Source organism: Rhododendron vialii, chromosome 4a, assembly GCF_030253575.1.
Source record: "Rhododendron vialii isolate Sample 1 chromosome 4a, ASM3025357v1".
Classification (NCBI taxonomy): Eukaryota; Viridiplantae; Streptophyta; class Magnoliopsida; order Ericales; family Ericaceae; genus Rhododendron; species Rhododendron vialii.
Window position 1 is genome coordinate 29,805,003 of NC_080560.1, and position 22,924 is coordinate 29,827,926.

A 22,924-nucleotide genomic window follows, 5' to 3' on the forward strand; every position below is an offset into this window, starting at 1 on the left:
CAGAAGGAGTATTTTAGTAATCATGCAAAACATTGTCCTTACGTTTGATTGCAGAAAGTGCAATGTCCTTGAGTGCAGGTAGAGTGGAGTTGGCCTCCCTTATGTACTCCGATGCACATGGGCAGGATTTGATCTTTGTAAGCATCAATTTCCTCTTCCAAGCCTTTAGAATTGCTTGACCGATTCCCAGACCTAAAATAATGGGTTGCCTCAAGTGTAGGGCTGAGACCGATGTAGCACAATACCTGGTAAAATTGGAGTCGAATCCATTACGGACGGTAAAGTGTGTGCTATCGAACCTCGGGTTGTAGTATTAAAATTAGCTTTTAGGTAGCCACCCCTTGTCTTTTAGTTGATTAATTAATTAATACTAACAGATAACTTGTTCAAATGATAAAAAAGAGAGGCACGGTCGTAGGAAATCCGACGCTCGCTACCCAATCAGAATCCACTCGCTTTTCAAAGTTCTAAAAACGGTTAAATTTTAGGGAGAATTAGAAACTCCGAAGGATGCGAATCCTAAGGTTGCCGGTCTTGTACAAAGCGACGAACAGGTTTTGGTCCCCCGTTCCCACTCACATGAGTCCCAACAATGCTTCGGATTCGTCCAACGAACGTAGTTTTCATCAACTAAAATTATTTAATTAAATTAATGTACAGAAAAATTGCGAGACGAATCCTAATTGGGTCGCGGCGCGCCTTTACCCAGCGATCAATACCTCAGAAAAACTACTCACTCATATTTAAGCAATAAACAAAGGAAACTCTAGATTGAAACATGCTTCTATTACTTGAGATATAAACTAATCGAATTCCAACGAACAACTTTTATAAAAGACGGAAAGTAAAATAAGTTACCGGAATGCAAGAACTTGAATAAAACTCCAAAACTTCAATGGAAAAAGCTCTGAAAGAAAAAGAATGTAAGTAAAAAAAAAAACTACTACTATTAATTCGAACTTCTGTCGTCGCCTGTTTTGCATTCCAGAAGTCCTTTGACGGCAGCCCCATTCTCTTCTTTTTTCGTGTAGAAAGTGATCTCTGGCGCAGCCCTTCCTCTTTTCTTTTTATAGCCCCCGCAGTCGGTTCCCAATTCTCTCTTTTAATTTGTTTTCCGAAACAAGTATTAGTGGGCCCAATTTCATTCGGTCCAATTACTATTCTTGGGCCCACTTGAACAAAATCCTTGTCAGCTTCCTGGTCCAAGTAAATTACTAGTACATAGTATATACCTTGACCAAATTTTCAAATAAATTAATACATGGACCATGGTCAAAAATATGTTGCCAAAACTGGTGCTTCTCTTCTTGACCTCTAATAAGACCCACCATTCGAATTAAGTTGCTCACGGGCTTCACTTTGACGTCAACTAAAATTTTGCACTTCTAACTCCAAATATTATCCATCGACATCAAGAGTCTTGAAACGCAATTAACTACTATCAAACCCCAAGTGGCGCGCTAAACAAATATAACAAGCCTAAATTAGGGGGCGTAAATATGCATATTTACGCGCCCATCACATCCCCCAACTTACACTTTGCTAGTCCCCAGCAAAGAAAAGATAAACAAATAAGATAAAACAACTAATTAAGAGATAGATCTTTTAAACCCCGGGTGGCCCCGGTAGGACGAGTGAAGTCTCGTGATAGTTTTCCGCAATGATTACCCACAAAACACCGTGAATCCTTTCCACATGGAACCCAAAAACTGCAATGCAACTCATTGATACACCAATGCCAAGAATATAGCATATGTAACAGTAGTTCTAGATGCTATCAAAACATAGAAATTAATCATGGCATCCAAACTTAGCGTGGGTGAGTAAAGACCTTGACCACAAGTGAACCACAACCAAGTACTCCCTCCAGACCGAGTCTCGAATTCAATTCTCACCGTGTCATTCACTAAACAAAAGAAAACGCTCAAAACAAGGTGCATTTAATAAACTCTCAAAGTGTGCGGGCGGAAGTTAATTATACAATAAAGAATCAAAGTACCCCCGCACACTTTAGACACGAAGAGAAAGCTTTTTAAGGTAGACACATGATCTCATGAAAGGAATGTCAAGTATTAAAGACTATCCATCCATCGAACCACAACCCATTGCGCATAAGATCAAATAGGACTTTTATTCGGTTATATCGGTAGGTAAGGAAAAGTGCTTCAAAGGTTAGGATAAATCATAAGCAAGTGTCCGAAACTAGGCCAAGATAACATAGGGCAAGTATAACAATGTGCGCCCTCTTTCAACTCTTTTCATCTCCGCCATATCCCTCATATTATTCACCCTTCACACAATTCCACGATGAAATAATTTGTTTCATTCTTGCAACAAGTATATTGGTGTCTTCTTTTTTTTTTTTTCTCTTTTTTTTTCTATTCAAGTTTCAACCTCTTTTTTTTTAGCATGGGGAAGCACACCGCAACTCGAGTACAACATTCTCGAATACACTTACCATATTCTCTTCAAAAATTGACCTTCACATGATTAGCTTGTCATTCTCGAGACACAATATGGTTGGTGAAGCTGAACAAGAAAAAGGCTCATGCAAGAGGCTCAATATGGCTTGCAATGGTAATAAGTATTTAAGAAAAAGAAACGATCCGGCTCAATTAGCAAAGATAGCCTATTATCCTCTACTAGGGGCAATGCAACCAAGTAACGGTCCAATCCCAAAGAATATAATAACAGGCATGTATTAAGTCTCAACACTTGACGACAAAAGATAATGAGATCAACAACGATTAAGCCCTTTTTTTTACGACAACGAAGAATTTATGTGACACCACTCCAATGAAAGGTAAAGCACTAAAGCTCACATGGGCATAAGTCTCCACTAATCTAGCCATTGAAAGCACTCATGTCACAACTCACAAGCAGTCAATGTCCAAGAAAATTGCAGTGCAAAGAAGCTAAGAGTGTATGCCATGATAAATTTCTATCACCAAATTAGCAAAAAGAACTATCATGCAACATAAATATTCAAGAAATGCCTACAAATTTTCAGCACAAACAATCAACAAGTAAACATCGCAATCTTCAAGTCTCAATTAGAAAAGATCCAACAAGTATTTTCAATTTTTCAAATGTTTCCCCCTTTTTTTTATTGAATCTAACAAAATAAAAAACAAAGTGATCCCTTCCCCCAACTTGAACTATTCAATGTCCGCATTGAAAACATGAAAAATAAAGATAAGATAGAAACGTAAATGAGAGGAGAGATATCACCTCGAAAAGGAGGGGCTAAGCAAAGTAAACTATAGAGAGAGGGAGACCTCCCAACTTCGATCGAACAACCTGCAAAATGTTAGCCTCCAAGACAACAAGAAAAATGATTGAAAGAAATAAATAAGGCAAAAAATAAAATGAAAGACGAGAAATCATCCACTTTCTTCACGCTAAAGACACGGGTACTACTTTTCTCCTTAGCCAAAGATTGTGTTTCCCTATTTGTTGGAAGGGCAGTATGCATAAAATTCAACGATATCTTGAGAAGTGGTGCCATCATCTAATAGACTGTTACTCCCTTTGGAGCTGCCAGATTCCTTACTCACCACTCTGTTTGTGAAACAATCTCCACAGAGTTTGGACATTAAAGTCAGATGGTTCAAACAGAATTCTCACTGCTAACTACGCGCTTGCCGTCAGACCCAACCTCTTAAGTACTACATACATAGCTTCGACCAGGTAACTATACCAGACCATTATGTTAACTTTTTTCTTTTCTTTTTTGATTTTATTGCTTAATAAGAAATAAAAGAACAAGTATAAAAATATTGTGCCCAAAACCCAAGTTAATGATGGGTACCCCTATTGCTGGGAGCCGGATCCACTTCTCAGTGAAGAGAGTAGTACGTGAAAGCTACCCGAATGAATGTAGCCATAACGGCTACACAACAGGGTCATCCGAATAAACAGGATCGACCAAAACTTCATCAGGTTCACCTACTTCCACAAATTCCAAAAACAGCTTCAGACGCTGCCTATTAACCCTGCAAATATTACCATTCTTAGGGTCACAAACATCTACCGACCCATTCGGATAAATCTTATGCACAACGTAGGGACCATCCCAACGGGACCTCAACTTACTAGGAAAAAAATGGAGGCGCGAGTTATTTAGTAACACTTTCTGACCAACACTAAAGGTTTTGCGCTGAATATTCCTATCATGATACGCCTTAACCTTAGCCTTATAAATACTCGCACTTTCATACGCGTCATTCCTAATCTCCTCAAGCTCACACAACTGAAGATTCCTATGGGCACCCGCTTCTGGTAAACGCGCGTTTAGCGTTTTGATGGCCCAATAAGCCTTATGCTCCATCTCAATGGGCAAGTGGCATGCTTTACCATAAACGAGCTGGTAGGGTGAAACACCCAACATGGTCTTGTAAGCAGTTCGGTAGACCCACAAGGCATCGGTCAACCGAAGTGACCAATCCTTCCTATTCGGGTTCACGGTCTTTTCTAGAATCCCTTTAATCTCACAATTTGTTAGCTCAGCCTGACCGTTGGTTTGAGGGTGATAGGCAGTAGACACCTTATGAGCGATGCCATACTTGCTCATTAACTCTTCAAAAGACCTATTGCAAAAGTGCGAGCCTTGATCAGAGATAATGGCATGTGGCATGTTAAACCTCGACAAAGTGTTATTTCGCAAGAACTCTAGCACGACCTTAGAATCACTAGTCTTAGTGGGAATTGCCTCAACCCACTTGGAAATGTAATCCACCGCCAGGAGGATGTACTCATAACCGTATGATACCGGGAACGGACCCGTGAATCAATACCCCAACAATCGAAAACCTCTATCACAAAAATGTTCTGGAGGGGCATCATATTCCGCGAGCCAACCTTGCCTAATCTCTGGCACCAGTCACACGACTTGCAATAGATGTACACATTCTTAAAAAGATTCGGCCAAAAGAAACCACACTCATTGACCTTGGCGGCGGTCTTCTTCGCGGAGAAATGACCTCCGCACGCCTCGGTGTGACAAAACTCAAGAATTCCCCTTTGATCAGCTTCGGGGACACACCGGCGTACAATTTGGTCTGCGCAATACTTGAACACATATGGATCATCGTAAATATATTGCCGTACCTCTGTCAAAAATTGCTGCTTCTCAGCTGTGGATTAATGGGGTGGAATTTGCCCAGTCACCAAGTAATTGGCGATATCTGCAAACCATGGGCACGTACTAGCAGCAAACAACTGCTCGTCAGGGAAAGTATCCACGATGGGGAGATGAAAGGTGCGTTCCTCAAACTCTAGACGAGATAGGTGGTCAGCCACTACATTCTTAACCCCTTTCTTATCCTTAATGATGAGGTGGAATTCTTGCAGCAAAAGAATCCAACGGATAAGGCGAGCCTTCGGATCCTGCTTGGTCATCAGATACTTCAAGGTCGCATGATCGGTATACACCACAATCTGCGAATCCACCAAGTAGGACCGAAACTTGTCTAAGGCAAACACAACCGCGAGCAATTCTTTCTCAGTAGTGGTGTAGTTCATTTGTATCTCATTCAAAGTTTTGCTCGTATAGTACATGACGCAGGGATCTTTCCCTTGCCGTTGCCCTAAAACTGCCCCGACAACATAGTCGGAGGCGTCGCACATAAAATCAAAGGGCAAACTCCAATCCGGAGGCTGTACGATCAGCGGAGTTGTGAGACTTCGCTTCAACATCATTTGGAATGCCTCCTCATATGCCTCAGACCACACAAAGGGCGTTTCCTTCGACAGCACATGGCACAACGGTCAGGAGATAGCACTGAATCCCTTAATAAAACACCGGTAGAAACCGGTGTAACCGAGGAAAGATCGAATGTCTTTAACAGAATTTGGAGTGGGAAGATTTGCGATCAAATCAATCTTCGCCTTGTCCACCTCAATACCCTTAGATGAGACAATGTGTCCTAACACAATCCCTTGGGTCACCATGAAGTGGCACTTCTTCCATTAAGCACAAGTTGCTTCTCCTCGCACCGTTGCAAGACTTTTCTTAAGTTCTCGAGGCATTCGTTAAACGAATCCCCGAAAATTGAAAAGTCATCCATAAACACCTCCACGCTCTTCTCTACCATTTCGCTAAATATTCCTATCATGCACCTTGAAAAGGTTCCGGGAGCGTTGCACAAGCCAAAAGGCATGCGATGGTAGGCAAACGTGCCATAAGGACATGTTAATATGGTCTTCTCTTAATCCTCCATGGCTACCTCTATTTGATTGTAGCTAGAGTACCCATCCAGGAAGCAATAAAATGCCTAGCCAGCCACCCTCTCCAGAATTTGATCAATGAATGGAAGAGGAAAGTGGTCTTTTCGGGTGCTCGCATTGAGCTTCTGGTAATCTATGCAAACTTGCCACCCGGTTTGAATACGGGTAGGCACTAGCTCGCCCTCGCTGTTCCTCACGACAGTCACTCCAGCCTTCTTAGGCACTACCTACACCGGGCTCACCTACTCATTATGGGCTATTGGGTAAATAATACCTACATTTAAGAGTTTTAGCACCTCAGCCCGAACCAACTCCTTCATATTGGGGTTCAGACGACGCTGAAGTTGCCTAGAAGGATTCACATCCTCATCTAGAAAAATGCGGTGTGTACACACCATTGGACTAATACCTTGCAAATCTGCTATCGTCCAGCCTATCGCGCCCACTTGCTCCCTTAACAAGGCAAGCAAGGCCTCTTGATCTGCCTCAAGGGATGAGGAGATCACAACTGAAAAAGTATCATCTCCTTTAAGAAAGGCATACTTAAGCGTGTTAGGTAGATGCTTTAACTCTGGTTTAGGCGGCTGGACCGACGATGAGAGAGTTTTAGGAAGTGGGGCGCCTAGCGGCTCAAGAACTGGGTTCCAAGTGGCGCCATACACATCCTCCACTGCAAGCATCTCCATCAAATTCTCTACCTCTAGAGAATCTAAGAATGACGCCTCTTCGGCAGTTAAGGCTATCTCCAGAGGATCCTTGTACAACACACTATCGACATGCTCTTGCACCAACGTGTCGATCAAACTCACCTCATATATCTCCTTATCATCCTCAACTCGACTATCCACGTTGAAAACGTTCACTTCCATTTTCAAGTCCCCAAACGACAATTGGACTTGTCCAGTTTTGCAATCCATAACAACACTAGAGGTGGCTAGAAATGGACGGCCAAGGATGATAGGAGTCTTCTTAAAGACCTCCGATATTAGGCAAGTATCCAGAACGATGAAATCGACTAGAAATAGGAACTCGCCCACTTGAATTAAAACATCCTCCACCACCCCCTTGGGAATTCTCACACTCCGGTCACTCCGGTCAGCCAACTGTAGCGTGACTGGTGTGGCTCTCAAATCGCCTAAGCCCAGCTTCAAATATACCAAATAGGGGAGCAAGTTGACACTTGCTCCTAAATCCAGCAAAGCCTTATCGAACTTTTGGCCTGCAATCGTTATAGGGATGGTGGGACAACCAGGGTCCTTGCACTTGGTGGGGATCTCAGCCTGGAGAATGGAGCTCACTTGCTCCTTCAGAAGCACTTTGTCCTGACTCTTAGTTCTCCGCTTTAACATGCACAGATCCTTCAAAACCTTTGCAAACTGAGGAATTGTGTCAATGGCTTCCATCAAAGAGATAGGAAACTAAACTTTCTTGAATAATTCAAGCATTTGAAAGTTCACATTGACCTTAGGTTTCGCCACCAAGTGATTTGGATATGGAGTAACGAGTGGCGTTGGAGTCGTGGGGGCTGCATGAGCAGGCACCACCACTTCAGGAGACTCCGCCTCTTTCTCTTCCTCAGGGACACTTCCCAAGTCTGGAACGACTGCTGGACTAACTACCGGCACCGGGAGTGGAACCGATTTTTGCTTTGGAGGTAAGTCTTTGTTGATCACCTTCCCACTTCTGAGAGTGGTGATTGCCTTGCGTCTTCCAGACTGGGATTCAAACTACTCGGGCTAGAAGAATTGTCCACATAATGAGTACCGGCGGCATTAACTAGAGGTTGAGAAGAAAACTTTCCCTTCTCTTGTTGGACTTGTCCAACTGCCGCCTTCAACTAGGTCAATTGGGTCCTAATGTCACCAATTGCCTGCTTAGTCTGCTCAGTGAAGCTAATTTGAGACTACATGAGAGCCTTCATCATCTCATCAGTCTGCTTATCCCGTGGGGGATGGTTAATGCCAGGGGGTGGTCCAAAAGATGAAGGACCAAACCCCTGCTACTGTTGAGGTGGGTAACGGAACTGGGTCATTTGGCCTTGAGGAGGCCGGAACTGCTGGACTTGCTGCTAAGGTGGTGCTTGGGGTTGCACCTGGGCTTTTTGATCCCTCCAACTTAGAAGTGGGTTTTGGGCCCACCCTGGATTGTAGGTATTTGAATACGGATCCCAACGCTGGTTAAGCGCGTTCACCTCAGCCTAGTTATTATGGTATGCGTCTTTAACAATAGGAAAAGCGGGGCAAGTGGTAACTAGATGCCCCGGACACTCACACAGTTCACACATCTCCTCGACTCTCATCAAGTCCTCTAACTATTTAGCTATTTTGTCGAGTTGAGACTAGACATTGTGCTCTCGCACCCTTGAAGAGAAAATGCTAGACCCATTGGGTCCCTGTGCAGCCATGGCCCTATCACCGAGGTTGGAAGGTTCCCAACTTCAGTGTTTCTTGGCCAATTCGTTAGGAAAGTCTCACGCATCTTCCGGGGACTGTCGAGAAAATCCTCCTCCTTACAGAGGTACTCAATTTGTTGGACTGTAGTAACATTCAAGCCCAAATAGAAAAATGACACCAACTTGTGTTTCACGAAACCATGATGCGGCAAGGACAACAGCAAGACCTTGAACCGCTCCCAGCACCATAAAATTAACTCGCCCTCTTTCTGCTTATATGACTGAACTTGGCGAGTCAAGTACTTCGATTTACTCTCCGGAAAATACTTCTTGTAAAATAGATCTTGGATAGCAGCCCACGTCGTGAGAGATTGTGGCTTCTGCATTCGCAGCCACTTATCCGCATAGTCCTTGAGTGAGGCTGGGAAAAGCTTAAGGCAAGTATTCTCTCACTAAGGAGTGTTGGCAAGAGTGCGCACCAACCCTTTGAAATAATGGACGTGCTCATACGGATCCTCATTCTCCTTCCCATAAAACAGGGGAAGGGCATTATGCATATCAGGCTTTATGGTGAAAGCATTACGTGCTTCCACCGTCTCGATCTGCAGAACTATTGGACCGAGAGGAATGGTCCTCTCAGGATGCATGTGATCACGCATCGACATCTGTGGCTTGATTATTAAATCAACGAACAAGCCACTGATATCAAACGATTCGCCGCTAAAAGACTTTTCCTCCACAGTTACTCTCGGAACTCTCTCAATGGCTACGAGACGCTTGGTATTGTCTCGATAGTATTTAGGCTTTAGAGGTAATTGCTTTCCTACGATGGAGGATTGCTTACCTCAACCAATGTTGACGCGAAACAACTAGAGGAACTAAAAGGAAAAATAAAATAAAAATAATTACCCAAATTCTTAACTCACGTTACTGTCCCCAACAACGACGCTAAAAATGCTTGACCGATTCCTAGACCTAAAATAATGGGTTGCCCCAAGCGTAGGGCTGAGACCGATGTAGTACAATACTCGGTAAGATCGAAGTCGAATCCACTAAGAACGGTGACGTGTGTACTGTGGAACCTCGGGTTGTAGTATTAAAATTAGCTCTTAAGTAGCCACCCATTGTCTTTTAGTTGATTAATTAACTAATACTAACAGATAACTTCCTCAAATGATAAAAAAGAGAGGCACGATCATAAGAAATCCAGCACTCGCTACCCAATCAGAATTCACCAGCTTTTCAAGGTTCTAAAAATGGTTAAATTTAGAGAGAATTGGAAACTCCGAAGGATGCGAATCCTAAGGTTGTTGGTCCTGTACACAGCGGCGAACAGATTTTGGTCCCTCGTTCTCACTCACATGAGTCCCGGCAATGCCTCGGATTCGTCCAACGGACGTAGTTTGAACCAACTAAAATTATTGGAATAAATTAATGTACAGAAAAATTGTGAGACGAATCCTAATTAGGTCGCGGCGCGCCTTTACCCAGCAACCAATACCTCAGAAAAACTACTCACTCATATTTAAGCAATAAACAAAGGAAACCCTAGATTGAAACATGCTTCTATTACTTGAGATGAAAAATAAACTCGAGATATAAACTAATCGAATTCCAACGAACAACTTTTATAAAGAACGGAAATTAAAATAAGTTATCGGAATGCAAGAACTTGAATAAAACTTCAAAACTTCAAGGAAAAAGCTCTGAAAGAAAAAGAATGCAAGTAAAAAAAAAACTGCTACTATTAATTCGAACTTCTGTCGTTGCCTGTTTTGCTAATTAACGAGAGTCATATAGTCAAAATTTAATTATGACTCTTTAGAATAAAATGATTAGAAAAATAAAATCTTTCCACCGATTCAAACGGATTGAAATTTGAAATACTTAATTTTTTTTCTCAGCACTGAGGGTGGTTTGTTTCCTTGGCTCAAAACCACATAGTTTTGATGGCTTTAGTGGCATCATCATTTGGCACCAAAACGACGTCGTTTTGTCGTTTTGGTGCCTGTAGTTCCAGCAGTGCAGCAAGAGTTGCTGGATTCCCGAGTCCGAAGGTCCTTATTATCCTTAACTCAATAGTTCGCGTCTTATCCTTAATTCAATCAGTAACAAGCACAGCAATAAATCCCAAATGCACCAACCAAGTGCACTAATGGTGCACCGACCGTCATGCGGGGCTAAATATCTCTTAGGGCTAACTAACGAGAGCTCTAGAGTCAAAAATTAATTATGATCCTTTAGGATAAAATGATTAGAAAAATACGATCTTCGTACCGGTTTAAACGGATTGAAAATTAGAGCACTTACTTTTTTATATATTAATTTTTCAACGTATACCTCTTTGAACAGTTTATATATTAAAAAATATAGTTAAAAAATTAAGTATTTCAAATTTTAATCCGTTTAAATCGGTGGGAAGATTTTATTTTTTTGATTATTTTATTCTACAGAGTCATAGTTAAATTTTGGCTCTAGGACTCTCGTTAGTTAACCTAAGAGATATTTGGTTCTATGATTTTCTTAAGGATAATTAACGAGAGCCATATAGTCAAAATTTAATTATGACTCTGTAGAATAAAATGATCAGAAAAATAAAATCTTCTCACCGATTCAAACGGAATGAAATTTTGAATGCTTAATTTTTTTTTCTCAGCACTGAGGGTGGTTTGTTTCATTGGCTCAAAACGACGTAGTTTTGATGGCTTTAGTATGGCTTTAGGGACATCCTCATTTGGCACCAAAACGACGTCGTTTTGGTGCCTGTAGTTCCAGCAGTGCAGCAAGAGCTGCTGGATCCCCGAGTCCCTTAACTCAATCAGTAACAAGCACAGCAATAAATCCTAAATGCACCAACCAAGTGAACTAATGGTGTACCGACTGTCATGCGGGGCCAATTTTGGGTCCCGCACGGATAATCCGATTCGTTCAATAGTTTTTAAAAAACAAAATCGAGTAGACTCATAAAAAATCAACTCGACCCATATGTGTAGGCTCTCGATCCATGTAATCTAAATGAAAAAATAGATGCTTGGATTGAGAACCTACACGTATCGAATTGAGCTGATTTTCATTAGACCGACTCCTTAATTTTTAAAAAAAAATTATGGAACTACTCGAATTCTTCGTGCGTGATCTGAAACAGGCCCCCCTTAACGATCGGTGCACTGGTGCATTCGATGGTCGATGTCCGTAGCAAAGTTGTTTTGTTTTGGGGCTAATAATTTAGATAAACACAAAACAAAAAGCTGTTCGATCTTTCCAGAAGAGAAAATCAGAAGACCCAATAATGAAGACTCCGGCCTGTCTGAACGATACATGTGAGCCTATGAGGTGTCCTTATCCATTCCGACACGTGTCATTCAAAAATTCTTTTTATCAATCAGTGGCTTCGCTCCGGTCAAAGAAAAAGATCAGTGGCTTCGCTGTATGGATAATTGGTAGGCTTAAAAGTAAGTAGTAGTACAAGCTTATCTTTATAATAATTAAAAAAAGACAAAAAATCTGAATATACTTATGAAACCAATACCGCCTAACACATTTGTTCTTCACATTTAATCGCCATCTGATGTAATAACTTCGTCACCTGGCTAGTTACATGGGCTATGTTTAGCCTATCGTCAAGTTTAGGGCCGGTCTTGATTTTTTTAAAATAAAGTTTATAGATGAGACCATTTCTGTTGTACTATTATTAGAGCTATTAAAGTAGAAGAGTCCCTAAAATTCATAAATTTTTGAAAGGCTAAGGAACGCACCTCGAGTTTTAGTCAAAAAGATTAAAAGACAAACCAAAAAATATGAGACAGATTTTTTGGTATGAAAGTAGAAGGGTCCCCAATGTTTAAAGTTTTTAGGTCTCTAGATTTGATCAAGTTATGTGATAAGCCAAAAAGACAGATTTTTTAGTTTATTTTTGTCTTTATTTAAACAATATTGAGTTACGATCAAAATTTTGTACTTTTTGAATATCTCTCGTTGAGACAAAAAAATATTCACAAATATAGAGACGTGAACTAACAACTGCAAAAAAAATTCAATATAGAAAAAAAAAACCCCTACTAACTTATTTTAGCCAAACCAACCCTTACTCATTTTCATAATCGTCAGTCTCAAATTTTTAATGACTTGGTATGTTTTTTAGAAAACGCTTTTGCGCTTGCACTCGTACACGTGGAAACACATTATGTGAGAGAGCACCACCACTTATCACCTAAAACTTAACTTGACGAAGATGCCATGTGGAGCCTAATCTGAGCCTCACAAAAATAAAAAAAAAAAAAAATCATAAATTTTAAAATATTTTTTTATGGGGTACTATAAAAAAATCAGCTCTAATGAATATAAGTAGGTATGTTTTCTTAAATACGTAGGGACGAAACTTTCAGTATTTTATGAGATCCAGAATAGACCCCACATGACGTGGGATGGCCTTATATGGTGGTTCGGTACGGTGGACGTAGCACGTTTGTTTGATTTTGTAACCGGTTGAACAGGTTATAGCAGGTTAAAATGGCATGTTGGCATCTGAACTGATTATAAGTAGGCTGAACTGAGTGAGATACCAGAAAAACAATCACCACTCAGTGTAGTAGCAGTAACCTAACCTTTCCTCTTTCTTCTTGATCTCCTATATCTCCTTCCAAACTCCACCATCAAATCTCCATCAAACAACAATGCCGATCAACCGCATAGCCGTAGGCACGCGTGACGAAGCAACCCACCCGGACGCCCTCAAGGCGGCTCTGGCGGAGTTCATCTCCACCCTAATCTTCGTCTTCGCCGGAGAAGGCTCCGGCATGGCCTTCAACAAGCTGACCAGCGACGGCTCCGCCACCCCCGCCGGCCTTGTCGCGGCCGCGATCGCCCACGCATTCGCCCTGTTCGTGGCGGTTTCCGTCGGGGCTAACATCTCCGGTGGACACGTTAATCCTGCTGTGACGTTCGGGGCTTTTGTTGGCGGGCATATTACTCTCTTGCGTGGGATTCTCTACTGGATTGCTCAGTTGTTGGGGTCCACGGTGGCTTGTTTGTTGCTCAAGTTCGTGACGAATGGCATGGTGAGCTTGGCACTGTCTCTAATGCTTGTTAAAATCAGTTGCTCTGTGTTGCTATGACGAATGTGAATCGTACCTTAGGTTTAAAAAGATTCAAAACAAGAAGCATTATTATCATTATATATTATTACGTGTAAAATCTTGAGTTGTTTACTACATGTAGGCATTGATTTCACGGATTTGTTCCACTGACTATAAAATAAATCTTTATTTTTTAAAATTAAATGTGATGTTTTATGAGAGAATGATCTATCTCGTAAAATAGAAAATAAGTACTTAAAAGATAAAAAACCTTAGTGAAACCTTAGAAATCTGTCAAATAATAGATTTTAATATGCCTGTGTGGTATTTTGCAAGACAATAGGATCATACATCGAAATTTTATTTCGTTATTTCTAGATCTTTTATTGCTACAGAAATTTTATTTTGTTATGATTCAAAACATATTTAAAAATACACGATGTATGTTGGTACGCAAACTTGTGTTTTCTATGTAGAGTTTATATTGTACTTTCATTACTAACCTAAAAGTCTCAGATCAAAAAAATTAAAAATAAAGAACTCAACTTTAACTTTTTTTTCGTAAGTGACCATAAATGAACCAAATCAAAGCTATTGTCTGACGACTAATAGCAATCGAAATTGGGCCCACCTTTTTTTATCGGCAAAAAGAAAAGAGTATATTAATTAATTATTGAAACAAATTACGACGATTAAAAGGATTCAAAAATTAAAATTGGGCCGACCTTAAATTTTCCGATCGTCTTTCTTACATTTTTGCTACTTTAGGTACAACTTCTAACTGGAAGAGGAAGAAATAAAAATGCACCTTGAGTGATTTGGACTAAATTTATTATTTAGAGACAGTTAAGATTTTGGTGTTTTAGTGAAGAACTTCTATATATATATATAGTATAGATTTTGGTCATGACTTTTGGAATCAATTATTCTTTCAGCAATAGAAGTTGAAATATAGAATACGGACCAAAAATTTCAAAGAAGTTCTGATAAGTTGAACAAACTCGTTGTTCCTATCTCCAATAATTATTACCATAATTTCTTTTGAACATCTTTTTAGTATTTTTTTTTTTACTTTTCGTAATGATATTTTACATTTTTAAATTAAACTGATCAAGACAAATGAATATTTTGGAATCATTGACGTGAATCTAACAAACATTCGAAAAGGATCAATAAGAAATATAGTGGCAATAATTTTGGCCCAACTGTCTCTTATTTAAAGGAGATTTGGATCCTTAACCACCCTAATTTCTTGTTTTTCTTAATTGTTGTAGACTACATCGGCATTTTCGTTGTCCTCGGGAGTGGGTGTATGGAACGCCTTTGTACTCGAGATCGTGATGACCTTCGGCCTAGTCTACACCGTCTACGCCACCGCATTGGATCCGAAGAAGGGGGATTTGGGAATTATAGCACCAATCGCGATCGGGTTCATCGTGGGCGCTAATATTCTGGTGGGTGGAGCCTTTGACGGTGCTTCAATGAACCCGGCCGTATCGTTCGGGCCGGCCTTGGTGAGCTGGACGTGGGGCAACCACTGGGTCTATTGGGCTGGGCCTCTTGTCGGCGGCGGGCTTGCTGGGCTAATCTATGAGTTGTTTTTCATGACCCGCCACACCCACGAACAGCTGCCCACAACTGACTACTAAGGCCACTGATGAGTACTATTTTACTACTTGTTTTCTCAAGGGTTTATTTTCTTCTTGTCAATAATTTGTGAGCGTTGGTCTTTTCTGCCTTTTGTGGGAGTCATTGGAATAATTGTTGTTTGTGTGCTTTCTGGGATGTGGTCCAGTACTGTTCGGTTGTGTTGTTTGGTCGGTTGTGTGCATGATTCCACTTTTTTGGGTCTCGTTTCAATTTCATTATCACTTTCAACTTTCTTGTCCTTCTTTCATCTCATTTCTTTTCTACTCTTGTGTAAATAATAATACCATCAGCCGTTTTCCACGCGTTCCCTTTAGTTTTTTTTTTTTTTTATAAAAAAACTCTTATTCACAGATTAATAGAAATTCTCTTTAAATTTGCAGTTCAAAAAAATAATACTACCAGCCGTAATGAGCTCTGCTAACAGCAGAGACAATTCGCAGAGAACCACGAAGAGACAAACGCGTTTGGCCCTATTTCGGATCCCAAAAAAATCTAGAAAAATATCCATAAATTTTTGAATATTATTTTATGGGGCCCTGTAAAAAATCAGCTCCAGTGGATATCGGTAACTATTATTTTTTGATCCGTGGGGGCGAAACTGCTCAGTTCGCCCTTACGAATCAAAAAGTAATACTTACCGATATCCACTGGAGCTGATTTTTTACAGGGCCCCATAAAATAATATTCAAAAATTTATGAATATTTTTCTAGATTTTTTTGAGACCCGAAATGGGGCCAAACACATTTGTCTCTGCGTGGTTCTCTGCAAATTGTCTCTGCTCATAGTTTTTTTGGTAATTAATATTGTACGCTAATAAGTATTCTTTTTTTTTTTTTTTTGTCTCAGCGCTAATAAGTATTCTTTTGTACCAATATTTACTTCTTAATGTGTCAAGCATCAATCACATGAATATGGAGGTAAAACGTTTGATGTGGCCATTTCATTGATCTTCTATTAATTAATTGTAATTACGCAAAACAAAGTTTTCATGTGGCCACAAAGTAGGAGTATGGAAGAAGCTAAAACACGCTTGGTTTAATAGGTAAGCATATGAAGATTCTCGCGCGGCCAATATTTGGGTTCAAGTTTCTATAGTTGCTTGGTTGCACTAAAAATACTCTTCGACATTCACTTCAACCCGATGTGAGTCCGGTGAGATCTTGTTCAAATGAGTTTTGTGTGGTGCTTGCAGTGTTTGGATGACAGATATCTTTGGGGGAATGGGAATGTGATTCCGAAACTCTTACATTTCTATGTTTGTGAAGAATGAGAATTAGAATGAGATTACTGATGTTCCAATCCAAGAGGAATTACATTGCTGAATACATGAGAAGAATCTGATCCCTCCTACCCCCAATGGGAATCTTGAATTCCTGGCTCGATCAATATAAAAAGAAAACGTTTGACTTTAGGATATTTTCAAAATAAATGATTCCTACAGAAGATTACTTAATTAATCCAAATGTCGGAATAGAATTACTCTGGGTATCGAATTACTAGAAATTTGATTTATGGTAATCGAATTCATATTCCTACAAAAGATTATGGGCATCCAAACTGAGTCTAAGGTAATACTTCATAAAGAAAAGTATTAAGTTTCCGTTCTGCAAAAGTTCTTATTATTTAATTAAGTACTTACTTTTCACTTTACAGGACAGATTATTCTCTCACAATATATCTCCTTTAATTAATTCAAAAGATAAGTACTTATACCACGGTTATACAAATTGGTTATATATACCATTATGAGCAATATTTGGATCGACATTGCTAACTTAAAAATCTTTGAGTTTGGGTTACACCATTGTAGACACCCTTAAGCTAGCCAATAAACTCCAGATCTTTGAGTTTGGGTCGAGGTCGTTGGAGTTTTAACTGAGACGGAGCCTTAGCCTTAGGATGGTCTGTGATGGTGCAATTCGTCCTTAACTCGGAGCAACTCGTGCGGCGTGACTCGGTGTGACTTAGTGGGTGACTCAATGAGCTACTCGATTGGGTGACTTATTACAAGTTATTGACAGATTGTTCCTTTTTCTCTTTTTCAGATTGTAGCCTTTTGCCTTCGTTTTGAGGATTGTTGTTCTTGTATTTTTGTTGGGCCTCCATTGGGAGATCGTTGTTATTTGGTTTGTCCTACTCTTGTGCAAACATTTCTTCCCTTTCGTGAGACTTTTTCACCCTTTTGGGATTGTGTGGAGTGTTTTGATATGATGACAGTAAGTTTTCGGAGTGGTGACAATTCTGTGACGCATAATATAACTCAGAATATAATGGCCGGGGTGCATACTTGTCTTGTATCATGTTCCTGTTGTACTATTTTCTTGAACACAAAGACTATCATCAAGAGGAGAGAACCGTCAATGTTCTTGAAAAGAAGTGTCTAAATTGTCTTATTTAGAACATGACAAAACAAGAAGAAGACGTCCTGGAATTGTTAGGTAAACCAACCCATCCGACAACGTGACTTCTTTCATTTTTTCTTGGTTTCATTTCTTGATAGAGTTTCAAATCACCGAATACCCCTTTATAAAAAGGGCTGGATTTTTGGTCATGTCATGTCATTCACTTTCAAGAAATTCTCATTGGTTATCTAATTGTTTTTTTTTTTTTATAGACAACAAAATTTTATTAAAAACTTGACAAATGATACATCGAGAAGAAAGCAAATACAGACCACTAAGAAAGAGGTACTGTATAAGCCCGAGGGAAAACAAAAATAAAAAAGAAGATTACATTCAATGGAAATATAAGTACAATATTGTTTTTCAAACTTGATCCCAACAAAAATATATGTTGGTCTGCGGTTTAAATTGAAGAATAATTACTGTTTCCATATTGGATAAAACATATACCTACTCATTTTAATTTCTCTTTTTTACATCTTATATATATCTTCTCCACTGGCTATTATTTCACGAAAGTGATCCACAGTTTCTGGTCTGAACAAAAAAAAAGAAAAAAAAAAAAGGCTTCTGGTTATATATGAAGTACTGAAATGGTTGGAAGTCTATTGATCATAAGTTCTCTGGGTAAAATGACCATAGTAAAAAAGAGCATTATACAAAATCAAATGAGTGTATCGTATTCATTGTTTCTAAGAGAAGAAAAGAATTTAATGCTTACGCTCTTTCTGTCCCTCTGTCCCATGTTGTTTGCTAACTATTGAAGATCATGTCATTAATTTTGAACTCCAAAAATAAATGAGTGATGCTATATGTACCAACTACACAAAAAAGGAGTGCTCGGATCAAACACCCTACACATCTTGGATGCCGTTGATTCCCACGCGGGGCCCATCGGTTTTTTTTTATAGAATTTTTGGATGGCTTGGATCGGCCGTCCGGTGACCAGAGACGGCCCGCCGGTGGCCGTCGGTACGATTTCCCTCCCCCCTCAGTCGGTACTTATATCTTTTTCCAAAATAAATTACTTCTCAAAATAATTTCTTAAACTTTTTTGCACTGTTTCAAGATATTCCAATGAGTACTCTATGGTACAGAGAAGTTAATCCCAAAGGGCTTGGCTAGTGGCATGGGATAAGAAATAAGTGTTTGTATTCTATGACGGTATATGTTCGAATTTCACAGAGGTCAAATATTTCAAACCTTGGACCCACTAAAAGGTTTGCCAGTTGTTAACTTAGGCCCTGATACTTTGGTATGACGGCGAATAGTTGGGCTGGTAATATTGCTTGGCTGACACTTTGTAGTTGTCGAACGATATAAAGGAAGCAGCAGTTGAACATTTCAGCAACAATTTCAAAGAGGATATATATAGCAGTTAGACTAGTGCTGTGGGAGTCTTTCTCGGGAGGCTAACACCAGAAACTACAGTCCAACTTGGTAAGGCTTTTGAAGAGGGGGAGATACTAGTTGCTCAGAAGGAGTGCAGTAATCTGAACGCTCCGAGCCTGGATGGCTTTAATTTCTCCTTTGTAAAGCAAGGTTGGGGTTTCATGAAGGGTTTGATCATGCAGTTCTTCTCTGAATTTCATTCTAACGGTACAAAAGGTATCAACTCGACTTTTGTTGCTTTGATTTCTAAGGTCGATTACCCTTTGTCATTTAAAGAATATAGACCCATTACCATGGGAGGATGTGTAACGCCCCGATTTTCCAAAGAATTTCGGAAGCATTAACCCTAAAATACACTGAATTTTACAAAATATTAGGCCCCTATTTATCCTTATACAAAAATTACAATCTCAAAATAATACAAAAATCTATGTAACAAAAGCAACTCCAGAGCGACTCTAGTTTTGATACGAAATTCCAAGCAATGTTGGCCCAGACTCCGTTCCAGGGGGTCCCACCTGTATCAACTGCTCCACTGTGGAATCCTGCACACTCTGGCAAATTGAACGCCGAAGCAAACGATTTGCCAGGATACAAACGTATCCTGAGTGATAATTCACTAAGTAGAAATCCTAAAACCCAATACCACAATATGCAGATCAACAATATAATAATTCATAATACACCGAAGGTACAAAATAATAACACATCGTCTTTTTCTTTACTATCCATCATCTTACATGTAATCTAAGGATTCTCTCCGCGAGATCCTTTCCTCCCACATCCACTAACTACAATCGTCTCATGGGTCCACCCTTCCTCTTGCTTGTCCTGCACCAGGGTCCTAGGTGAGCGCATCTAAGTTATGTACCGAGTATGTTCTCACTTAAGACCATAACAGGAGGATCGAGTCATCCCATGACGTATCGTACATTAGGGTCGGACATCCACTACCCCACGCTAACTATAACCGTCTCATGGGACCCATTCTCTTTCTCCAAGAGAAACTTCTCATGACGTATCATACATTAACGTCTCACTAACTATAACCGTCTCATGGGACCCATTCTCTTCCTCGAAGAGAAACTTCCCATGACGTATCATACGTTAGCGTCACAACACCGGGCCCCTCAGGTAACCCATTTCAACACAGGGCCCCATAGGTTACCCTTGCCATCACCATGGCTCAAATCACAATCCACACAATCACACTTCCAACACTTTATCAATTTCCATTTACTTAACATCGTCTACATGAGTCACTACTCGTAACCACCCAGGGAACCTATTTGTCCAATCTACAGCCACAACAAAATATCGCACGGTTCAATATTTCAACTAAAAGTACTAACAACACATAACCATGCGATAAAATTAATCCTGTCATAGAATTAATCATGCGAGTAACAAAATAATATTCAGTCAAACAATTAATTACTACACTTAAAATTAAGTCTGTTTCTCTCATTTAGAAATTTTATAAAACATTTCTACTATTTATACATTTTTCTTTAACTATCGTATTATTCATAGATTTTACAAACAAATTTTTATTGGAAAATACTTATTGCTAAATTTAGTATTTACTAACTATATTAAATATTAATATGAGATTTTTATAACAATAAAATTATGCGAGGCTATTCTAGTTAATATTTATTAAAGTTAAAGATTAACTAATATATAATCTAAAATATTTCTTGTTTACAATCTAAATAAATTTTTACTAGTAAAATATTCTTGTTAATATTTCATAAACATTTATCTACCCCAATAATTTATTAAACACGTAAACGTCCACTCAAATACAAATTAACAATGCAACATCAATAATAATTTCACAATCAAACATTTGTTAAACGATCATAAATTTTCACAAGGTATAACACTAATCATTCCAGCACAACCAGATTAAATTTTAATATAAACAGGACTAAAAATAAATTAACAATTTAACAGCAGATCATCATCTTCAATAAACTTTAAATCTAAGTAACTCCATTAAAATGCAGATAAAGGTTTTGGGTTTCCGGAAAACTACCTCAAACGCGATTCTAAGTTCGGATAAGTGTTATACGGTGTCCGTAGATCGCTGTGGTGGTTTTGAAATCTCGAGGCAGCGTCCGGCGGCACTCTGATAGGGCCCACAGCAGCGGTATGCCCACGAAACTCACGGCATGCACACACCTACGGTCACAACTCTCTCTCTCTCTCTCTCTATTCTAGACTCAACAATAGAATTGGGAGTGAAATAATCTACTGGTGTTCAATTTTCGGATTATGTGGGTATGTATAATGAGAAAGAATAAGATAGTAAGAAGGTGAGAGGATAAGTGTAAAAGTGGTGGAATGAGGAAGGAGAGTGATACTGATAACGATAAAAAGATAGGGGACAAGTGCCACATTTGGGGGGGGTTTCAATTCTAATGTATGTGGACGCATGTATGTACAGGGTGAGAATGTATCTGGACGCTTTTATGTATAGGATGAGAGATAGAGAAGAGGAGAGTTAGTTTGAATAGAGTTCTACTTAGGGTTTAGATAGGAAAGATAAGAGATGAATATGAATCACTGATTTCTTGTATATCTAAAGTTTAAATACATATCTTATACAATAATGCAAATAATATCAATTGCACACATAATAATATATTTTAATTATTCAATCTAATTAATTATTGAATTAGGAATTTAAAAATATAAATTTGTATTAAAAAAAATTGGGTCAAAAATCCGGGTCGTTACAGGATGGGTGTATAAGATGTTATCCAAAGTTTTACACAATAGAATCAAAGCTCACTTACCATCAGTAATCGCAGAATCTCAAGCTGCGTTTATTGGAGGAAAATAAATTTTGGATGGAGTTCTTATCGCAAACGAGGTTATTCACAGCTGGAAAATAGCTCTCAAAGGGGTTTACTTCTTAAAATTGATTTCGAAAGGGCCTACGACTATGCTAATTGGGGTTTTCTTTTAGATCTTCTTGCGAAAATGGCTTCGGAGAGAAATGGTGTGGCTGGGTTAAGGAGTGTTTGTCTTCGGTGACCATGTCAATGCTGATTAATGGCTCTGCCTCAAAGAAATTTCAAACCCAGAAAGGTATCAAACAATTAAGGAGATCTGTTATCCCCATTTTTGTTCAACATTATGGTAGAAGGCCTCAACATTTTACTGGAAAGAGCTAGGGAACGAAACTTCATTAAATGAGCAAGAATAGGGGTTAATGGGGTTATGGTGTCTCACCTTCAGTTTGCGGATGATACGATTCTATTTTGCAACAATGACAGGGAAGAGTTGACTAACATCAAAAGAATCCTTAGATGTTTCCAACTTGTGTCAGGGCTGAAGATCAACTTCTCCAAAAGCTCCTTAATTATGTGGAGTTAAAGTACCTCAACAAGATATGTTTTCCCTAGCTCAAGTTATGGGGTTTAAAGTTGAACATTTGCCAATTAAGTACTTGGGTTTGCCTTTGGGTGCTAACCCCAATAGGATTAAGACTTGGGATCCCGTGGTGGAGAAGATGGAAAAGAGGTTAAGTTTGTGGCGTGGAAGATACAATTCTACTGGGGCAAACTCAGATTAATCAATTCTTCTCTTGCCAACCAACCTATTTACTTCATGTCCATTTTCAAAATGCCAGCGACTGTAGCAAAGGTGATAATTAAGTACTTGGGTTTGCCTTTGGGTGCTAACCCCAATAGGATTAAGACTTGGGATCCCGTGGTGGAGAAGATGGAAATGAGGTTAAGTTTGTGGCGTGGAAGATACAATTCTATTGGGG

General features: G+C 39.4%; 1 protein-coding gene across 1 annotated transcript; it reads left to right on the forward strand.

Moving 5' to 3' along the window:
• Window positions 1-13,086: 13,086 nt before the first annotated feature.
• On the forward strand, window positions 13,087-15,577 carry LOC131324703 (aquaporin TIP1-1). Its single transcript, XM_058356783.1, has 2 exons — window positions 13,087-13,677; window positions 14,970-15,577. Exons 1-2 carry the CDS (start codon window positions 13,294-13,296, stop codon window positions 15,342-15,344), a joined length of 759 nt encoding a protein of 252 aa, XP_058212766.1. The 5' UTR covers window positions 13,087-13,293; the 3' UTR covers window positions 15,345-15,577.
• The last annotated feature ends 7,347 nt before the right edge of the window (window positions 15,578-22,924 follow it).

Coding starts and splice junctions, on each gene's coding strand:
- LOC131324703 (XM_058356783.1), top strand. CDS start 13,294: ATGCCGATCAACCGCATAGCCGTAGGCACGCGTGACGAAGCAACCCAC. Junction 13,678..14,969: donor AGTTCGTGACGAATGGCATG/GTGAGCTTGGCA, acceptor TAATTGTTGTAG/ACTACATCGGCATTTTCGTT.